We start from the raw sequence: 18622 nt of genomic DNA on the forward strand, positions 1-18622 counted from the left end.
CTTGGGCAAACTGCGCTGCACTGGGGGCCGTTTCCCCGAGTTGGTGGGGGGAGTAGGCCAGGGGGTTGCAAGTGAAGTTCCTTTGGCCCCAGAAGGCCAAGATTCCGGCTAGAAGCACCCGCCTGTGTCTCACTCACAGTGGATTCCGAAAAGCCAGCACACTCTCTGTCTTGAGCCCTGCTCCTCCCATGGGGGACCCTTGACCACAGCAGATCCTATCGCACCGGATCCGGTGGTAGCGAAAGGGACCCCCTGACCATTTCCTAGCGAGTGTGACGTGGTCAGCTGCAGGTGACCTTTGAGCGCATGGGGCCAATCACATGGTGACAAGGACACAGAGGTGCCTGTGTGCCCCCAACCTTCCCTCTGGATGTGTCTCTTCTCCCAGCTCCCTGAGTTGCTCAGAATGCCATTTGAGGACACACAGTACCATTGTCCCATCCAGCGGGGTTTCCAAAAATAGATGCCCGAGTGAGACAGACAGCAGGAAACCTCGCAGACTGTCTCTTAAAGTGGTGCTTTGGTCCCCAGCATGGTCTTGCTTGTAAACATGAGGCTCTTACCGCTGCTTTCTCCTCGTTCTTAGGAATGTCAACGCAGAGGCAGATAAATATGGAAATTGCACTTTTCCTAAATGATTTCATTTTAACTCACTCTGGACGATGGCATCTGAAAAAGCGCAGCGTTAGGAAGCTACGCTGTGCACCTCCAGGGCACCGCCGTGCAGTCCCCTCGCTGGGTCCCACCGCTCGCCGCGTCCCCCTAGTGAGGGGGGCTCTGCCCCAGGGCCGAAGGGCGGTTGGCCGGGCGAGGTCGGGTGGGTTCTGAGGCTGCCTGTCCCGGCCCTGGGCCCTGCTCCGTAAAGCGCAGCCTCCCTGCGTTTCCCGCTCTGGTTCCAGGGCTCGCCCGGCATCACATCTGCGGTGTTTGATGAGAGGTGGGTTTGCAGGGCGCTCGGCTGGATTCACTGCCAGCCCCGGGGGCTGCGACGCAGCGGGTGCAGGCGGCACTTTCTTGCCTCCCCGCGACCGTGCTGCACGCCGTGGGCTCCCAGGGCCCCCCTTGCGGTTTTCACGTGGAGTCGGCACTTTTCTTTATAACTAGAGTTTAAGCTCCAGAGGCCCAGAGGTGGGCCCTGTCCCACTCCGGCTTCCCTGAGGTCCAGGCCTCGGCCTTTGCGCTAGTGACAGCCAGGGCCGTGCCGTGGGCCGGGGCCTCGCACCCAGGCTGGCCGCCTCGGGCCCTGGCACCCGCTCCCGGAGGATGCCACGGATGTGGTCTAAGCACCAGAGTCCTGTCCCCGTCCCGCCTCCTCTCCCTGCACCCTTGTTCCCATGAGAGCTGCTGGTCACCTCCACTCTGCGCAGCTCTGGGGCACCTGCTGGGGGTGTCTGTGGTGGGGGCCTCGCTTAGCCTGCTGCCCTGTCCCCTGTCACAAGTAGGATGAGGGTCTGCGTCTGCCGGCAGCTGAGCGAGGCTGTTGAGGATCCAGCACTGAGCACAGCCCAGGCGAGGTTTTGTCCTAAAGAGGCTGCACCCCGTTGTTCCTGGCCCGTGGGGGCAGTGCCACGTCTGCGCTGCACGTCACCACTTCCAGCCACGGGACCAGCCCTCCTGGCACCCATCCCAGGCACGTGTGCGTTTAGGGGGCTCCTGCTGTCTGCAGGTAGTTCCACACTTGCTCCTTTCTCTGCGAGGCAGAGCACTGTCAGAACAGCTTTCACTTCAGGCATTTGTCATTCCACAAAGATAGGCAAATGGCAGGGTTTGGGGTTGAATTTACAGGTTATTTTGTGCCAGCCAGGCCGGTCTTACGTGGTGAGAACAAGCAGTTTTCCTGTGTGGTAAATGAAGAAATATATCTGGTCTTTGTCCTGGTTCCTGGCACAGAGCTCTTAAAACCCGGGAACTTCCTTGGTGTTGGGAGTGTCTCCTGTTATTCATAAGGGGCCCTGTTCATTCACACCTGCGGGTACGCTGACGGGGTGACAGGCTAGGGCCCCTAGACAGCCTCACTCGGGCCGTCACCAGAGAGACCTGGAGACTGGAGCACGTGGGGGGCTGAGATCGGGTTATAAAAACTCTGGAACTTGCGAGCTGGTGACCACGTGCACTTACTGGGGGTGGGGACACCCCGGGGTGCTGGGCAGAAGGTCCTGTGCTGGGACCCGTGACCTGGCCTCGGCGCCTGCGTCTGGCTATTCCTTGGCGCCTTCAAATGTAACTGTGAGCAAAGTGTGTCCCCGAGTCCCATGAGCTGTTCTAGCCCATGACAGAACCAGAGCATAGCGGGAACCCCTGATTTATAGCCGACGAGTCAGAAGTGGGGGAGGCCCAGGACTTGTGTCTGAAATGGGGGCTGCCCTGTGGGATGACCCCTGACCTGGGGTCTGTGCTGGTTGGTGCTGAGTGGAACTGGATTGCGGGAGCCTAGCTGGTGTGGGAGCCACCTCGCTCGTCACTGAAGAGGGCGGGACGTGTCAAGCTCGGGGTCAGGTTCGCGTACGGATCCACCTGCCCTCACCCAGCAGCCATGTCTCGTCCTGTGCCAGCCAGCGCACGCGCAGGATCGATCAGCACCCTCCCGAGGGACAGCTGGAGTAGCCCAGCGCAGCGCCCTGACACTCTGTGGACAGACCCACACTCACCTGAGGTACACACGTGTGCTGCTTTTGAGTGCGCTGGTGCCGCGTACCACTCTGAGCTGATGGGATGGAGACTTGCTGTGTCGGCCTGCTTCAGTGTCATGCGAGTGACGTTTCGTCATGCGCCATCTATGTATGTGGCCCTGGAGTGGTGAGACCGGGGCAGGGGCACAGTGCAGCAGCTCAGTCCAAACCCAGGAGAAGTCTTTACGTGAGCCGAGAGCTGAGCCACCGCGGCTGCTGGCCACGGGGCCACGCGGTTTCCACGCGTCCAGTCCAGGGCGCTCTCTGGGAGGGAAGCTTCGTGCGGGCGTTGGGAGGTGGTGGAGGCGGCTGCAGGGAACAGCGTGGCTGGAGGGTCGGGCGGCCGCTGAGCCCTGGCCAGGGGGGTCTGCCCAGCACCCGCCCCCTGACCCCTTTCCACTGGAAAGCCGCAGCTACGCTGGGATTTTCAATAGCACCTTTTGGTGTTTCTGAAAATATAATGGGATTTCTAAAAATACGTACATACTTTTTTTGAATTTTTCATTTGTTTCTACAAAATAAATAAACGTACTTAAAAAGTACTTTTTACCAGTATCTTGAGGTCTCTGAGCAGCAGCGAAGGTTCTCAGGAGACCCGGCCTCGTGTTCACAGGCACCAGGCCGTCTCCGGTGACCTGGTCCCCAGAAGGCCCTGGAACGCGTGCAGAGTTGGGACGATTGCCTGGGCCTGGTGGTTGCTTCTGAGGTGCAGCTGTGGCCTGCCCGTCCTGACCCCAAGAGCCCGGGCCAGCTCACCCTCGGACGTGCCTGGCGTCTTGCTGCTAGTGACTGCGACACGTGGAGCTGCTGGGCAAGAAGAGCACGAGCATCCCGTGTGGGGCTCTCGGTCGCCCGAGAGCAGCCGTGAGCTCCCGGGGCTCCCGGCTCTCCTGCCGTTCCCGTCCCTCCCCGGGCTGGGCTGCGCCTCCCCAGAGCGCGCTTTCAGATCTCCTGGATCTTGGTCCTTGGAGTTCGAGCATCTCGAAGGACATGCAGGGGTTGGCTGTGCTAGGTGTTATCATTTTGGGTAAAAAGCGGTTGACCTGGTGTTGGTTGTTTCTGTCATGGTTTGAAACTGCCCCGTGGAACCGGCGCCCCCTCCCTTCAGTTGGGAAGGAAGGTGACATCGGCCGGCAGGTCTGTAACGACATGCACGTTATTGTGGGGCGTTTACACCACTTGTCAGAAGCTAATTTTAAAAGAAAAGTGTGATTCCTGGAAATGTTGCCAGAGCTTTCTTTCCTTTCTATCTGGGAGAACATAGGAAATCTCAGGCAGTCTAAATCCAGCCCGTGCCAGATTTAGGTGGTGGGTGGGCCCCAGCCTTGTCTTTGCAGTGAGTCTGCATAGATGGAAGCAGTTCCTGAGCACGATCTAAAAGTGGATTTGAAAGAAAGGATTCCGTAACCCGCAGACACCCGGTGAAGCGTTGTCCTCGGAGCGCGTGTGGGTCTGTGCTGCCCGCGGGCACCCGCAGCTGCTCTGGACGCACCCCGGGCTGGTCTCTTAGCGTCCAGCCCGTTGGGCAGGGTCTGGGAGAGGAAGCCTGGCTCTTCTGTTTTTATTATTCTAATGCTTGTGGTCTGCAGAAAAGCCAGTTTGTGATAAACACAAGTAGGTATAACGGGGTTGCTACACAGAAGTGAACCGACATCGCTAAGCCACTTGCTCTTAGGCCAGAAATTGGTGTTTGCCATTTCTCAGCTGGGGACTGTTCTGATTATTTTCAAAAGGTCTTTTATTTTCTTTAGCAAATACAAGTAATCCATGATGGAATTAAACTGTCCTCCTTTAACATGGGGAAGAAAACACATGCGTTTCCATTGTTGGGGAAGAATTGCTCCTTGCAGACTCTCGGCGCAAAGCGTTTGGCTGAGACGCAGTTTCTGAAGCTGCTGCCTTCTCTGTTCTCCAGATGGACTTTCTGGCCGAGACCAGCCCGTGGAGCTGCTGAATCCTGCCCGCGTGAACCACATGCCCGGCACGGGTGAGTGAGCCCCCGCCCTGGCCTCCCAGGGCTGGGCCCAGCGAGGGGTGCTTTGAGGCTCTGCTGTACCAGGGGAGCATGGAGAGGGGGTTATCAGGTTCCTGGAATTTGGAGCTCTTTCGCTGGGGCGAAAGAGGCTCTCCTTTCAAGAAATGAAATGGGCATTGGCTTGATTCTCCTCAAGTGGGAAGAAGTGCCCAGGTTCTTTCTGCAGGCTCCCAGGTGTGCTCTTCCCAGAGGGGCAGCTGTTGTGCTGGGTGTAGCCCAGGCCCCGAGCCGTGTGACCGTCTGTGCGAAAGAGTGCTGAGCTTGAGCTGGGCGTCTGCTGGGGCCAGGCTGGGGCCAGGAGTCCCACACTGTGGGTAGCCGGGCTGCGGGCCAGACTGCGGGCCAGCCCCGCTGCCCTGGCCAACCCCGCCACCCTGGCCAGCCCCACCGCCACGACCAACCCCACCACCCCTGCCAGCCCCACCGCCCCGGCCAGCCCCACTGCCACGGCAGGTTGCGCCTTGTCCGTGGCCTCTGGTGCTCATTGGTAAAGTGAGTCAGTGGGCCTGTCTTCTAAGCACCTTTCGGTTCTTTAACGAAAAAGCATCAACTGTGATTATAAATCACTCATTCCATAGGTGATGTTTCTGAATAGTATAGCTGAAGTAGTGCTTTCCAAGCCTATAGGCCATTTCTGCAAAACACCTCTTCCCACGTAGACTCCTCCAGGGTTTAAACTCCTAGCCTAGGTACCACTTCCGCCACTTGGCCGTGTGAGGATGAAGCTAAACCCCCTGAATCCCAGTGAAGTTTTCCCCCGTTCCGCATAGTTCTCTGGCAGCACCTGTGGGCCCTGCTGCTGCCGCCGCTGTCCTGAGGGCCTGGGCCTGCGGTCTGTGCTCCGCTGTCCCCTCCTTGACAGCCGCCCTCGCTGTGGCCTGCACCGGCCGTGGGCCCGCCTTAGGCTGACTGTTGCCCTTGAAAAGACGCGAAACAAGAGCTTGGAGCTAGGCTGCACGTTTCCAAGAAGAGATTTCTTTCTCCACCTGGTGACTCTCAGGGTCTGCCAAGGATCGTTTTTTTGGCCTTTCCCCACACGCAGCTCCAGTGGTGTCTCCGTGCTGCTCCCAGAAGGCGCCCGTGTCCCCGGGGCGTGGCGCTCCGGTGGCTCCTTTCTGTCTTCTGTTTTTCACACCTTTACTGTCCGTTCCTACTGATGGAGAAATTTATTTTTTACCCCAGGACACCTGAGCCTGGGGAGGGAACCTTAAATACCACGCGACGATGCTCAGGTTTTAGGTTTTGGCTCATGTGAAGTGAACAGTTTTGATTTTCGCTTTCTCTTGAGTTGCGTTGCCAATGTGCAGAGTGGCCCCCGCGCAAGGAGCCGGCAGGGTGGTGGCGGGGGGGGAGGCTCTTTCTGGCCTCTTCATTCCGGCCCCTGCCTTGTCGCTCTGAACTGTCTCCTCAGGTCGGGGAGTGTCTCGGTCCCCAACTCCCGTGTGGCCCTCGGGCCTGTGCTCGCGCCGCGGCAGGGCGCGGGTGTCCGGGACACGTCTGCTGCTCCGCGATCAGGCCCCAGCTCAGCGTTGCCTGCTGTGCTTCATTTGCTTGTTTGTTTGTTTTAATTTTTGAAGGAAAAATGCGATGTAGACTATAAAGATACCATGGTAAAATCTAGTTTTTTTAAAAATCAGAAAAACATTCCCATGGTTGCTTTGTCCAGACTGATGCTGAGACTTTTCCAGTCCCCTCCGTCAGGTTTCCCTGAGGGTCTGCGTGACCAGCGAGACTTAAAGACCAGGCACAGGGGCTAGTGGTCTGTGTGACCTTGAACACTGACCACACTCGCGGCTCTATCCATGGGGGCCACGATGTGTCATACGCACATGTGAGCTGTTTAGAGATGTGTTCAGTGTCACTTTTGGGGATCAGGCGTATCAGCCTCGTTACTTTGTAGCCAGGAATGGTTTGGGACCAGAAGCTGCACTGTCCTGCGTAGACACCACCCTACCTGCGGGTGTAGTGCTGAGTGCTCTCAAATTCCAGTTTCTCTTCCATGGTGGGAGATTTGTCACCTCTGAGGATTTCCGAAAGGTGCTGTTTGCAAGGCCTGTCCATCCCCTGCCACCCCCTCCAGTCCTCCCTGACCTCCATCTCTGTCCTCCGTCCCTGACCTCCATCCCTGACCTCCGTCCCCATCCTCCATCCCCAACCTCCATCCCCGTCTTCCATCCCCAACCTCCGTCCCTGACTGCTGTCCCCGTCCCTGTCCTCCATCCCTGTTCTCCGAATCTTCACCATAGTCTTGCCCTTCTCCTCACACCTGCTGTGCACCACTTGGGAGGCATCACTGCTGATCTGTCCCCTCCCTCTCTGTAGACTTGCGACCTCCCATGGGCAATACCACATCAGACATACCTCTGGCAATGCTGCGGGCCAAGACCTGGACTGCGTTCTCGTCCCATTCATTTTCCTCTATGGGGAGAGCTCCTTTCTCCCATCCCACAGTATTGAAGCCAGCGAAGGCTCAGGTCCGGGGCCCAGCAGAGTGGCCCCAGGGCCTGGGAGCCGGCAGAGCTGGGGTTGCAGGGTCTGTCTGCCTCCAGTGGGCCGCGTGGCCTTGAGCAAGCAGGCGGCTCCTCCTCCAAGCCTGGGCTGCCTCTTCTGGCATCGCGGCTGTGTGGCCCTGGCCGCCACGTCAGGGACCAGGCAGCGAGGACAAGTGCTGGCACCGCATCCGACACACAGGAGGAGCCCTGACGCTGTGCCAGCCCTGTGTTCTCTCGCGTTCCTGCTTCCTCGTGTTGCCTCTGCTGCTTCCTCCAGCCTGACCTCCCCTGCACCCCAGCCACAAGCCTTTGCGGTGACGTCCCTACGAGTGACTCTCAGATGAAACAAAGCCCAGCTGATGGGGGGAAGCATAGTGACAGAAGTACTTGAATTACACAGAAATGCCTCTGGAGAGTCTTGGTGGATAGAGCCGGTGGAGAGGCCTAGCGGAGAGCCAGGGACCCCGGGGCCACAGCTGCCGGACCCGCACACGGCCCGCGCAGCGGTCACAGCGCACGCACGGTTGCGGTGAATTGGATTTGCCGTCAGAGAGACTCTGGGATCCACCTACTGGCTCCTGGCCCTGTGGGCACACGATGCTTGGTTGCCGATTTGACCAGGCGGAGACTGACTTGGGCAGTTTCCCTGCAGCATCCTGAGGCCGGGCCTCCTGGCACCAGGGTTGCCGCCTGTTCCTGGTCCCTGTCTCTGGGTGGCCTGTCTTCCCCTCTCGGAGTGCAGTGCTGTCTGTGCCCCCCAAGGTGCTGTTGTCCCTCTCTCTGGGCTCGACCTTCCCTGATGACAGTCTCCCTGGGTGCCTGCGGGTCTGGCTGTCTGTCCACAGCTAGCAGAGGGTGCCCAGAGGCCAGCGGGGTCCTCGGGGCTATGGGTGGCGCTGCCAGCATCCACGGGCAAGAGGACCAGGGAAGCTCGCATGCAGCTCAGCGACTTCCGCTTAGTCACTGCGCCCTCTCCCTCCCCAGAAAGGAGTTTCTGGGCTCCTGCCAGGGCCTGGGGGCAGGGAGGAGTCTGGGGACCTGCACTCCCGGAACAGACTTCTGTCTTCTACTCGGGGCCGCCTGCCCTCCACCTCAGGGGTCCTGGTGTGCCCACCCCTCAGATGACTTGCTGTTGCCACATCTGACAAGATAGTTACCCATTATCCATCCACGTTCGTTTTGACTTCCAGATGTGTGGCTGCTGCTTCATCTTGTGTGTCTGTGCACACACCTGTGTGCATGTGCGTGTGTGCGTGCATGTGTGTGTGTGCATGTGCGTGTGTGCGTGCATGTGTGTGTGCCCGCGCTGTGGTGTTGGTGAGTGTTCATACACTGTGCACATACTGTTTCAGCGGGATCTGGGAAGGAGGGGACAGCGGGTTGTGCTCACTCTGACATTTTTGACCGGGAGTGCCCTGCGGCTCCTGAACGCTGCATCATGGATGCCGCGGAACCTGTGCTCCCACCGCCTCCCGCCAGTGAGCCGCGGCCGCGTTTCCAGCTGTGTTCTTCCACCGTCCCAGCGCTTGAGGGAGAAAGATAAAGACCTTCCCTCTCCTGAGTGGAAATTAGATTGTGTGGGTTATTTACGTTTATCACAAGTTGTTCTGCTCCATTAAATTTTATGTTGTTATTGTTGCTGCAGCCCCAGAGTTGCCCAGAGCTCGCGGTCTTCCTGGGGAAGCAGCCGGTGCCGCCCGGGCAGCGTCTCCCCGAGCCCTGGCGCTGCCCCCAGTGTCCGCACGTCCGCGTGAAACCCGGACGCAGTGAAGCCGGTGCTGGTTGTTTCTCTGTTTTATAGGGAGAAACGTGTGGGAGCCTCGGCAGTGACCCCGGAGTCTGTGGACACAGACGATGGAGAACTGTGGCCGGTATCTCCAGGGGCGTATCTGAAAGTTCTGAGTGATCAGTAGGTAGAAGAAAGGATTTTTTTCAACTCAGAATATTGTTTGTGCAATAAAAGTGTCACCGATGGCCAGAAATACCCAGAAATGAATTTATGCATCATGACATCATTTGTGGCTACAGTGCTTTTTATTTCTTTCTTTTATTACCAGCCTTGTGTCATATGTTGAAGGCTGTGGATTGTAAAATGTGTCCACAGAGTCTGCGAACCCTTTAAGTGCCGTCTCAGCACATCCAGCCAGGACAGGGGAAGCGACTTTCGTTAACGCTTGGCCGTGTTAGGAGGTTGTAGTGCAGCTGAGACAGTTTTCATTTTCAGTGGTCGCGCTTTAGCCTGACCTGTCGGTATGATTGTCCCCATAGCAACACGTCCTCCAAGAGAGGACAGTGCCCATCTTTTAAGGGAGGTTTGCATTTCTTGACCTTGTAGGAATATGTAAACATTGTCACACGTGTCGTAGAGCCAAACCCAGGCCCTCTGTGTTCCCGGCAGTGGGGCCTGAGCAGCCGTGTGGAGCCAGGTGTCTGAGCAGGTGAGAGAGGACAGAGGTGTCCCCTGGGCAGTAGGTGCGTGGCCAGAGCCGGAGGGGAGAGACAGAGGAGGCTCTGCCGGCTTAGTCAGGAGCCCGAGGGAGGAGCTGGCACTTCTTTCAGTTCCACAAATGTCGACTGGGCACCCAGCATGGGCTGCCCGGGCACCTCCTCTCCCCGCGGGCACCTCCTCTCCCTGCAGGTGGTTTTCGCGCAGCCCTGGGCCGTGGCAGCCGCGGAGGAGGAGGGTCCAGGTATGTCAGTGGGAACCGAGGGCCGTGCGGGTTTGGGTCTGTTGGCGGGGAGGCTGCTGCGTGAGTCTTGCCTTTGCTTTGGCTGTTGTGTTACCTTTCAGAGAACCAAGCTCTGCTTTTGTGGCTACTCTGTTGTGTGTTTGTGTTCTGTTTTACTAATTCCTCTTCTTATCTCTATTCTGCTTCTCTGTGTTTATTTGGATATTCTTGTTCTAATTTCCTAGGTTGAGCATTTAGCTCATTAATTTTTAGCCTTTCTTCCTTCTTAATGTAAGCATTCGAGGTTGTATGCAGTACTTCCCTCTGGGTGCAAAGGGAGCTGCTTCGGATAAGTATAATTTGTGGTATTTAATTTGTGAAGCATATTGCATTAATACTTTGTAAAGTCTTACTGTTTCTCAAGAGAATTATTTGGAAATTTGTTTAATGGTTCTTTTTTCTTTGAGAAAATGAAATATTTAGAAGGTTGTTTTTTTTTTATTTCCAAAAGCATGAGTTCTCCAAGTAATCTTTTTGTTATTGATTTCTAACTTACTGCATCATGGTTAGAAAACTCAGTGTTTGAATTTTGTTGAGACTTGCTTTATGGTCAATTTTTATGAATCTTTAATACGTGTTTAAGAAGAGTTTGTGTTTTCTAGTTGTTGGGTGCTGCAGTCTAAATAAGTTCGTTAAATCAAACTTGTTGGTTGTAAATCCCGTAGATGTTGGAAGATGCTAGAAGGCGGCAGGTGCTGCGGGGGACACCAAACTGGCCAGGAGGGGGAGGGGGCTTCTGTGTTTTAAAGGAGAGAGGGCGTCAGACGCACACGTGTGTTCATTTGCACTGACAGGGCCTCCTAGGTGCCCGGCGCTGCCCTGGGCATTCGGGGCACGTATGTTTGTGTGTCGTGGGGCTCGGGATGGGAGTCAAGAGGGCAGCGGTGACCTCAGCACGTTGTGGAGCCAGGGAAGCTGGGCGCGGGCCAGGGCGGGGCTGTGAGTTTGCAGGAGGCTGAGGTTAGGGCAGGCCCAGGCGTGAGCAAACTTGGGGGCTTATGGGGGGCATGGTGGGGAGGCACAGGGCAGGGGCGAGGCAGGGAGGTCAGAATGGGGGGAGGGGGGTGCTGTGCTGTGTGGTCAGAGTCACCCAGGGGTTTACGAGGCCATCGTGTCCGTTAGGCTTCGTCTTTGAGTGGGATGGGGGCTGCAGGAGGTTCTGAGCAGAAGACGGAGGCCCCCCAACCTGTACAGTGCCGTGGTGGCCACGTGGGCAGGCAGCACTCCAGGTGAGGCGGGGGCTCACGTGAGGGTACACCATGGGCGTGGAGGAAATCATTCAGATTCTGGAAGATTTGACAGCAGATAGGATTCCTGGGGGTGCAGATGGGCGGGAGGGAAACTGAGGAGTTAGGGCGGACTCTGGGCTCCAGTGTCTGGCTGGTGGAGGTGGAGGTGGGGACGGAGCCCCGGGGACACCAGGGCTGGTGGCAGAGGTGCCCCGTAGCCTCGCTGAGCCGGCAGTTGTGAGCCTGAGCCGGAACTCGGGGGCCTGGCTGAGCGTTTAAAGCAGAAAGAGCGTGTGGAAATGAGCTCTCCAGGGTGTGGGTCTCCTCGCAAGGCCCATGAAGTAGACTTTGTTTCTAACTTTTTACAGACAATATTTGCTTCAAGTTAACATGCAGTTTCTACCAAATCCTGCTTTGTAAAGTGCCACTGTTTCCCAAGTGAGTTATCTGAGAGCGAGCACGTACCCTCCCACACTGCTGCTGCCCACAGTGGCAATGAGGACGCCGGTGACAGCGGGTGCCCTTCCAAGGGCTGCCCACCCGTCACTCCCCTAAATACTACATGTCACAGGTTAGGACTCCGAGGCTGGAGGCCAAGTCACTGCTCCACAAGCTTTGCACGTGAGTCTTCTAGACACCAAGCCAGAACCACCCCCTTTCCAGCCGCCTGTTGGCTTATCCTCCACCCCAGTGGCTCACAGAGCCCTGGAAAGACGCGGCATTCCTGTTGTTTCCAGAAAGCCCTGAGACGCTCACTGCTGCCCAGAGGGTGGGCGTCGCCTTGCTGGAAGAGGCCGGCCTACCCCAGGAAGGCAGCCCTTCCTCCCCTCCACCTCTCTGCTGCCCTCTCTTCTGCCAAGTGCAAGAAACATCTATTTTTAAATATTTCAAGTGTTAGGTAATAGTGGTTCCTACTTGGGCCCAGCGGCTAGATGAAATACAGAACCAAACGTTTACAGGTTGCTAGGAGGGAAATTCTGAAATTTGTTCTTATATAAACTTGACCTTATGTAACTGAGCTGGCAGGGACAACTGCAGGTGAGCCGTAGCCTTCCTAGAGCAGCGAAACTATTTTTAATGTTCAGATACTGTATTTTTATCCATTGAGTTTAAGGTATTCAAAGAGCTTTCAAAGAATAATTTGTGGTTTATGCTGGTGTGAGCAGATTAGAGAGCCAGGCTGCAGAGGGGTGAGGGCCGAGGTGTGGCCGGCTGTGAATCCAGGTGACAGCACTCCCTGCCTGAGGACCTGGCAGGCTGCTGAGGTCTCTCCAGCCTGATCCTGGGTCACTGCTGGGACTTGCGGCATGGAGTTGTGAGGACCAAGGGAGACAATAAAGCAAAAACCCTTTGAATAAGTGCACAGTAACAAACATTAGTTTATTTTATTGCCTTTGCATTATAGTTGTATAGTCTTAGAATTCTTTTCCAGTAACGCCTTGTCTGTAAAATTGCGGTAGCAGCGTCTCAGATGGACTGTTCTTTCTCTGTCAGTTATTTCTGGGGGTCACGTTTGTCTCTAGTGGCTGTACTTATGTGAGAACTTAAAAGCACATTTCACCATTTTTTGTATGGGGTAAGGCCTGGGTCTATTTATAGTTTCCAGGAAGTACATTTGTGCACTTCTTGAAAGCCAAGTTACCAACTGCATGCCAGGTTTTTATTTTCAGCTCTTGCTCAATTTGAGCTTGCAAATATTTCCAAAAGATTTTTTTTTTTCCTTTTTGGGGGATAGAGAACAAATTAGAAACATTAAAAGGATTTTCTAAAGTGCTTTAAGGATAGTTCTGAAATAGGGAGTAGAGGAGAAAATCTAACACTTGCATTTTTGTTAAATCACGGGGCAGAGGACTGCAGCTGGGTTTGCTACCCCCAGACAGAGCCCTGGCCGGTGCACAGACTTTGTGTGCACGAAATTCTGTGAATGTAACATGACGGACTACCACGGAAGCTGGGGGGGTGCTGCAGTGAGCTGTTTCCAGCGTGTTTCTGAACTGGCCTCACTGTGGAGCAGTGGCGTCCCCCGGGGGCAGGGGACGGTTGGAGCCCCTGAGGGCAGCTAATACAAAAGTTAGAGCCACATTTGTATTTGTTACAGGCAGGGAAGAACTTTACTTGCTGTTAGAATCAAATCTGGAATATGCTTTAGAGTAAAGCTTTCTGTGGTATTGATACGGCTTATTACTTAGAAGGAAAAAACCATTTAAGTCATCCATTAAGAAAAGTTTTATCTCTTCGAAGTTTATGTAATAGCTTCGGTAGCTTCAGCTTGTCATTTACCAGGACTTTTAGAAAAAATATGCACCAAAAGAGAATCAAATCAAGCTGAGTGTACATTATAAAAATGGGTGTCCATCAGTGACAGCTTTGGCTGAAAAACAAGATTTTTGAGTTTATCATACATTGCAAGGAATCCTTAACAATGTTGAAAATGTGGAAATCGTCATTCTCAGTTTGAGGTTTCCACATGTCCCACTCCCAGTGCACCTTGAGTTGCACTAGAGGTGACTCATCCAGCCTCGGCTGCACCCTGGCCTTGTGGCTGGGGCTGGGGACGCCGAGGGGACACGAGCCCAGAGGGAGACTGACAGGGATGCAGAAGCCCCTCCCCCAGGCTTGCCTGTCCTTCTGGTTCTGTTGTTCGGGGACCCCCACTGAACATGCCTCTACCATGTTGCTCGGAGCTGTGATCGTCTTCGGAGGGTTTCCTAAGTGATTGCGCTCTCCTGACGTGGCATCAGCGGCCACCTCGGGGTTCCTCCGGCCTCGGGAGACTGCGACTCCTGCCCACAGTCCCTGCTTTCCTCGGCATTTCATGGAAGAGAACTGATGTCCGTGTTCCCCCACCCTCTTCTACTCTTTGTGTTTCTAAATCACGTTCTATGGTGGGATCCAGACTTGCAGCAGTGTCTGACGCAGTTCTCGAGGTGTGTAAGGAAATGTTTGCAGCGATTATAGGTGTGGTGAGAAGAGGTATATAAAGGGTGGTGAGGTTCCCAGGCCTCACTCCAGCTGGCCCACGTCCCTGCCGTGGAATGAGTTAGGTCCAAGTGTTGCCCAGGGGAGACCTCTGTGGTGAGGGGCACTCCCCACCTCGACCGGTGGTGACCCCTGTCAAGTCCCTGGTTTTATATTGTATTCTAGTGACAGAAGATGGAGCCTGGGGGCGAAACCTGGTGGAAGTGTACACAGACCCTCTCTGGACAACCTTTTTGAGACAGAGTCTCGCTCTGTTGCCCGGGCTACGGTGTGGTGGCGTCAGCCCAGCTCACAGCAACCTCAAACTCCTGGGCTCAGGTGATCCTCCTGCCTCAGCCTCCCGAGGAGCTGGGACTACAGGCGTGTACCAGGCCCAGCCTAAAACTAAAATGCTGTTTGAAGGCCACAGACTGGTCCCCGAGAGCCTTCATCTGTCATCTTTGCCCCATTTTCTTCCGTCCCCTAAGAAGCACAGATAAACTTTGCCTGGGCTGAGATTTGACAGGTTCTACCTAAATCAGTAGTTTCTTTGATCTCTCTAATCTTTATTATTTTCTTCTTCTTTTTCTGGCACAACATAGGATTTAATTTTCCAGTTCTTTTTCTGACTTTTCAAGTCTAATGCTTACTTTATTTGTTTGAATTCCTTTTTTCATTACTTAAGTGTATAAAACTATGAATTGGTCTCTGAGCTCAACTTTAGGCAATTCTTAAAATTTTTGATATATGATATGTTCATTATTTTATAGATTTTCTTCGCTTTCATTTAGATTTTGAAGTATTTAAGAGAAAGATATTCAACTTTCCTGTAATTACATTTTTGTTTCTGCTTGTTTTGTTTCTAGTTCTCTTGCACTGTATTCAGGGGTTATGATTTGCACTGTGTATTTGTGTGTATATTTGGGAATTTTCTGTGTTCTTTATGTGGCGTTGATTTTTGTAAATGTTCCAAGGAGGCTTGGAAAAAGGGCGTAAACTACTTACTTCATGACACAGAGTTGGAAGCGCATGTGTTAGCTGAAGTATTAATCATATTATTCATATCCTCTGTGGTTATTTTTTGTGTAGCTGCTCTGCCATGAGTTTAAGCAAGTTCAGATCAACTGCTAATAATATATTTCTGTTCATGTCTTATTTTTCTGCATTTTGTGTGTTCTGTTTTTCTACTATAAGGTACACAACTTATGACAATTATGTCCTTTTTATAAATTGTCTACTTTTTACTTATGAAATGGGCCTATATCTTGTTTAGTATTTTGTATTGGATTAAATCTTTGTGGTATGATATCTTGACCTTACATTTCAGGTCATTTCTGTTTGCCTGTTGGGGTTTTCTCCCATCCACTCTGAATCTTTTATTCTGGATGCTTTAAAAAAAATACAGTATATCATTCAGTTTTGTTTCTTACCCAGTCTGATAATTTATATGTGAATATATCCCGTTTATATTTAGTGACACAACAGATATGTTTGGTTCTAAGATTTTCATCCAATTTTATATTCTGTTTTTTTTATTTTTACGTCGTATAGAACAGGGGCTCTCCTGCCCGTGCGTGGTTTAGTGTGTGTAGTTTGCCTCCCTGCTGGTTTGGAAGGCCGTGTCCTCTTTTTAGATCTTATTACAGAAACATTTATGAGTTTATATATCTTGTTTTGGCAACTTCAGATGGTATTTGTTGTCCCCTAAGAGGGATTAGATGATTAGCACACGATACTTTGTCTTATTTTGTCTTTCACTCTCTGATTTTGGTAGTTCCAGTGTTATTTTTAGTTCTGGATATTCTCTTTATAGCATATAAATGATAAACTACCACTTAATGACTAACATTAAATGGTTACTGATTTATCACTGAGAAAGATGAGAAAAGGAATACATTGCATTTCTTCCCCCCAATTTTGGTTTGTTTGATTACCACGCCCTTTTTAAAATGCAAGGAATTTTAAATTAACCTCAAGGTTTTGGAAAGTTGGGTGAAGATCTGGTAACTTTGACTCTCCATCACCCAGGGGAGTAGAGGGGCCCCTTGCTTTTCGGGAGCTTTCGAGAGCGATGCTGGGGGCTCCTGGGGACCTTCCCTCTGTGCCGCAGCCAGCGCTCCCCCCCATGGAGCCCTCCCCACCCAGTGACCACACCAAGGACAGAGCCAGTTGCTAGGAGTCCTTGGTGTGGCCAAGGAAGTCCATTTGCATAAAGAGAGCTTTAAATGAACTGCTCTAGGTCTGGGATGATATCATATCCTGGGGGAGAGAACTGTCATGAAGTAGATAGAATGACCTATCTTTTGCTTCTTTCTTCTCTTCTGCCGAGTCAGGGCTTGTGTCATTTAGAAATCGTTGAGAATATTCCACGTGACCCAGTGAGACCCTCCTTCATGTGCAGGTTCTGAGCTTGCTGAGAAAGACCACCGAGTAAGGCAGGCCGAGGCAGAGTGTCCCTTTCTTACCTGAGTGCCCACGGTGGCAAGGGGAAGGACCCGTCACTCCCTGCTGGGTCCTCGTCCCCAGGGGGGTCAAGTCACCCACAGGAGGGAGGAGGGTCCGGTAGGTAGAGCGCCAGCGCCTCAGAAGGAGACATTGGAAGACTGAGTTCCCGAAAGGGCATTTGGTTCAAACAGAAACCACTCAAGTGTTCATACCATAAATGTTAGGCATGAAATAAATTTTAAAAACTAGACTAAATGAAGCTTCCGCTTCTTCAGAAGGCTTTGCGTGTAGCGACATGCAGCATGGAGGTGCGGGTGCCCCGTGTCTGGGGTCTGCGGGCAGCTCCCGGCGACCTCGCTGTGCCGCTGAGCCCTGCCTGCTTTGCCTAGTCAGCCAGTCGGCATTCCCACCACTGCTTCTCAAAGTTTTTTATTTTTCAATCGTGAACGTTATTTTCAAATAACTTTTTACCCGTGGCAGTACTATTTTGCAGGTCTGTTACGGGCTTTTCAAAAAGTTACTTTAGAGCAGGCAAATCCACAGTTTACATATTCAATCTGCATTTCTTAAATTTAAGTCACTAGACGTTAACATCTGGTGACCTTTGTTAGTGCCCGTAGGGCATCCACCTGGCGTCCTCGTCAGCGTCGGTGCTCTCTCTGGGCAGTGAGATTAAAACATCGTCTTTTAGAGCCTATGCTTTTTGGAGACTTTTTCCTTTCATTATTTCTCTAGGGAGATGAGTGTGAAGATTTTCATTTTGTTCTTGAATGGAATTTTCTGCATAAATACTGCATATATATGTACATATGTGAGCATGTGTGGATATATGTGTATGTGTATATAAACATGTGCGTTTTTATATTCATCGATGTGGAAAATGTTCACAGTGATTCCTAGGGGAGAGCTATGCATAGCACAGTCCAAATTAAAATGTATAAACTGTATGCAATAGAACCATATGTACATGTATATATTTAAGAGTTTATATATTTGACTTTTTAAACAAATTAGGGTTGAATGTTAAAAATATATTTTTAAAATAAATTTGGGGATGTGGTACGAATCTACCATAACATTTATGAGTTGGGTCAAAGGCATAAATGTTTATTTAGGGCTGCAGTGCACATCACCAAATTGCCTTCCAGAGGGGCTATACCGGCCTTTTGTTTATTCAGGGTGATTTCTGATGACACTCCCCGGCCACCTGTGCAAAGCTGGTGTCAGCTGCCTCCCCAAGAGCCAGGTGGCTGCGCTGGCTCACATTCTTGGTGCCGCTGCCAGGGGTTTTTTGTTCCTGTTTTTGTTTTGGTTGGTGGGGTGGGGTGGCTGTAGCCAGGCAGATCTAGAGCGCATCTCTGGCGTGTGCTGCGGGAGTGTCTCCAGTGTCCCTGCCTTCGGTGCTGTCGACCCAGAGAAGAGAGACACAGCCCCGGTGGGCAGCGCGTCCCCTCTCCGCCCCTCTCCAGAGCCTGTGCGCTCGGCGCGGGTCTGTGCTGCCGTCCTCCGATTCCCAGGTGAGCGTGGCCAGCGCACCTTGGCCTGTGGGCAGCCCAGGTTCCTGGCACTCGGGCCCTTCTCTTCCTGGTTCCCGGCAAGGAGTTCCTAGCTTTGGCTTCACCAGTGACTGCCCAGTGCCAGGTCCCACGCCAGTCGTGGCCCTCATCCTGCACGGCCTCACCAGTGTGAACGCAGTCAGGGTCCTCCTGTTCCGGAAGTGCCTCTCCCAGCACCACGTCCTCAAGCCCCTTGGCAGGTGCCTGACCATTGCAATGGGCCGGGCTCCCGCCCACTTCTCCCTCTGCTAGATCCTTCTGTGGTGATCTCGTTGGCCTTAAACCGTCAAACCATCGCTCAAAATGCCATCTAGATGCTGCCATTCAAATGTATGTCCCCGGCCTGGATCTCACCTGAAGTCCAGGTGCTGGAGCCAGCTGCTTGCTCCAGACCCCAGCCAGGGGTCAGTGGGCATCTCAGACTCCAGGGTCTGAAACCAGACTCCCGATCCTGCCCGTGACCTTGCTTTCCCCGCGGCCTCCCCCGACTCGGTGGCATCTCCGTACTC

At 53.2% G+C, this 18622-nt stretch overlaps 1 protein-coding gene across 12 annotated transcripts in view; it reads left to right on the top strand.

Moving 5' to 3' along the window:
* Nucleotides 1-18622, top strand: part of HDAC4 (histone deacetylase 4) — a 256229-nt gene that overhangs the window by 116023 nt on the left and 121584 nt on the right. For 11 of the 12 annotated variants that reach the window (XM_045558639.1, XM_045558649.1, XM_045558643.1 and 8 more), the window contains one exon: nt 4585-4656. In XM_045558639.1, the coding sequence (XP_045414595.1) occupies nt 4585-4656 (72 nt within the window). Of the gene's footprint in view, nt 1-2576; nt 2654-4584; nt 4657-18622 lie in introns of those variants that run through there. The other variant, XM_045558647.1, reaches the window with a different exon arrangement.

Source organism: Lemur catta, chromosome 8 (assembly GCF_020740605.2).
Source record: "Lemur catta isolate mLemCat1 chromosome 8, mLemCat1.pri, whole genome shotgun sequence".
Taxonomy (NCBI): domain Eukaryota; kingdom Metazoa; phylum Chordata; class Mammalia; order Primates; family Lemuridae; genus Lemur; species Lemur catta.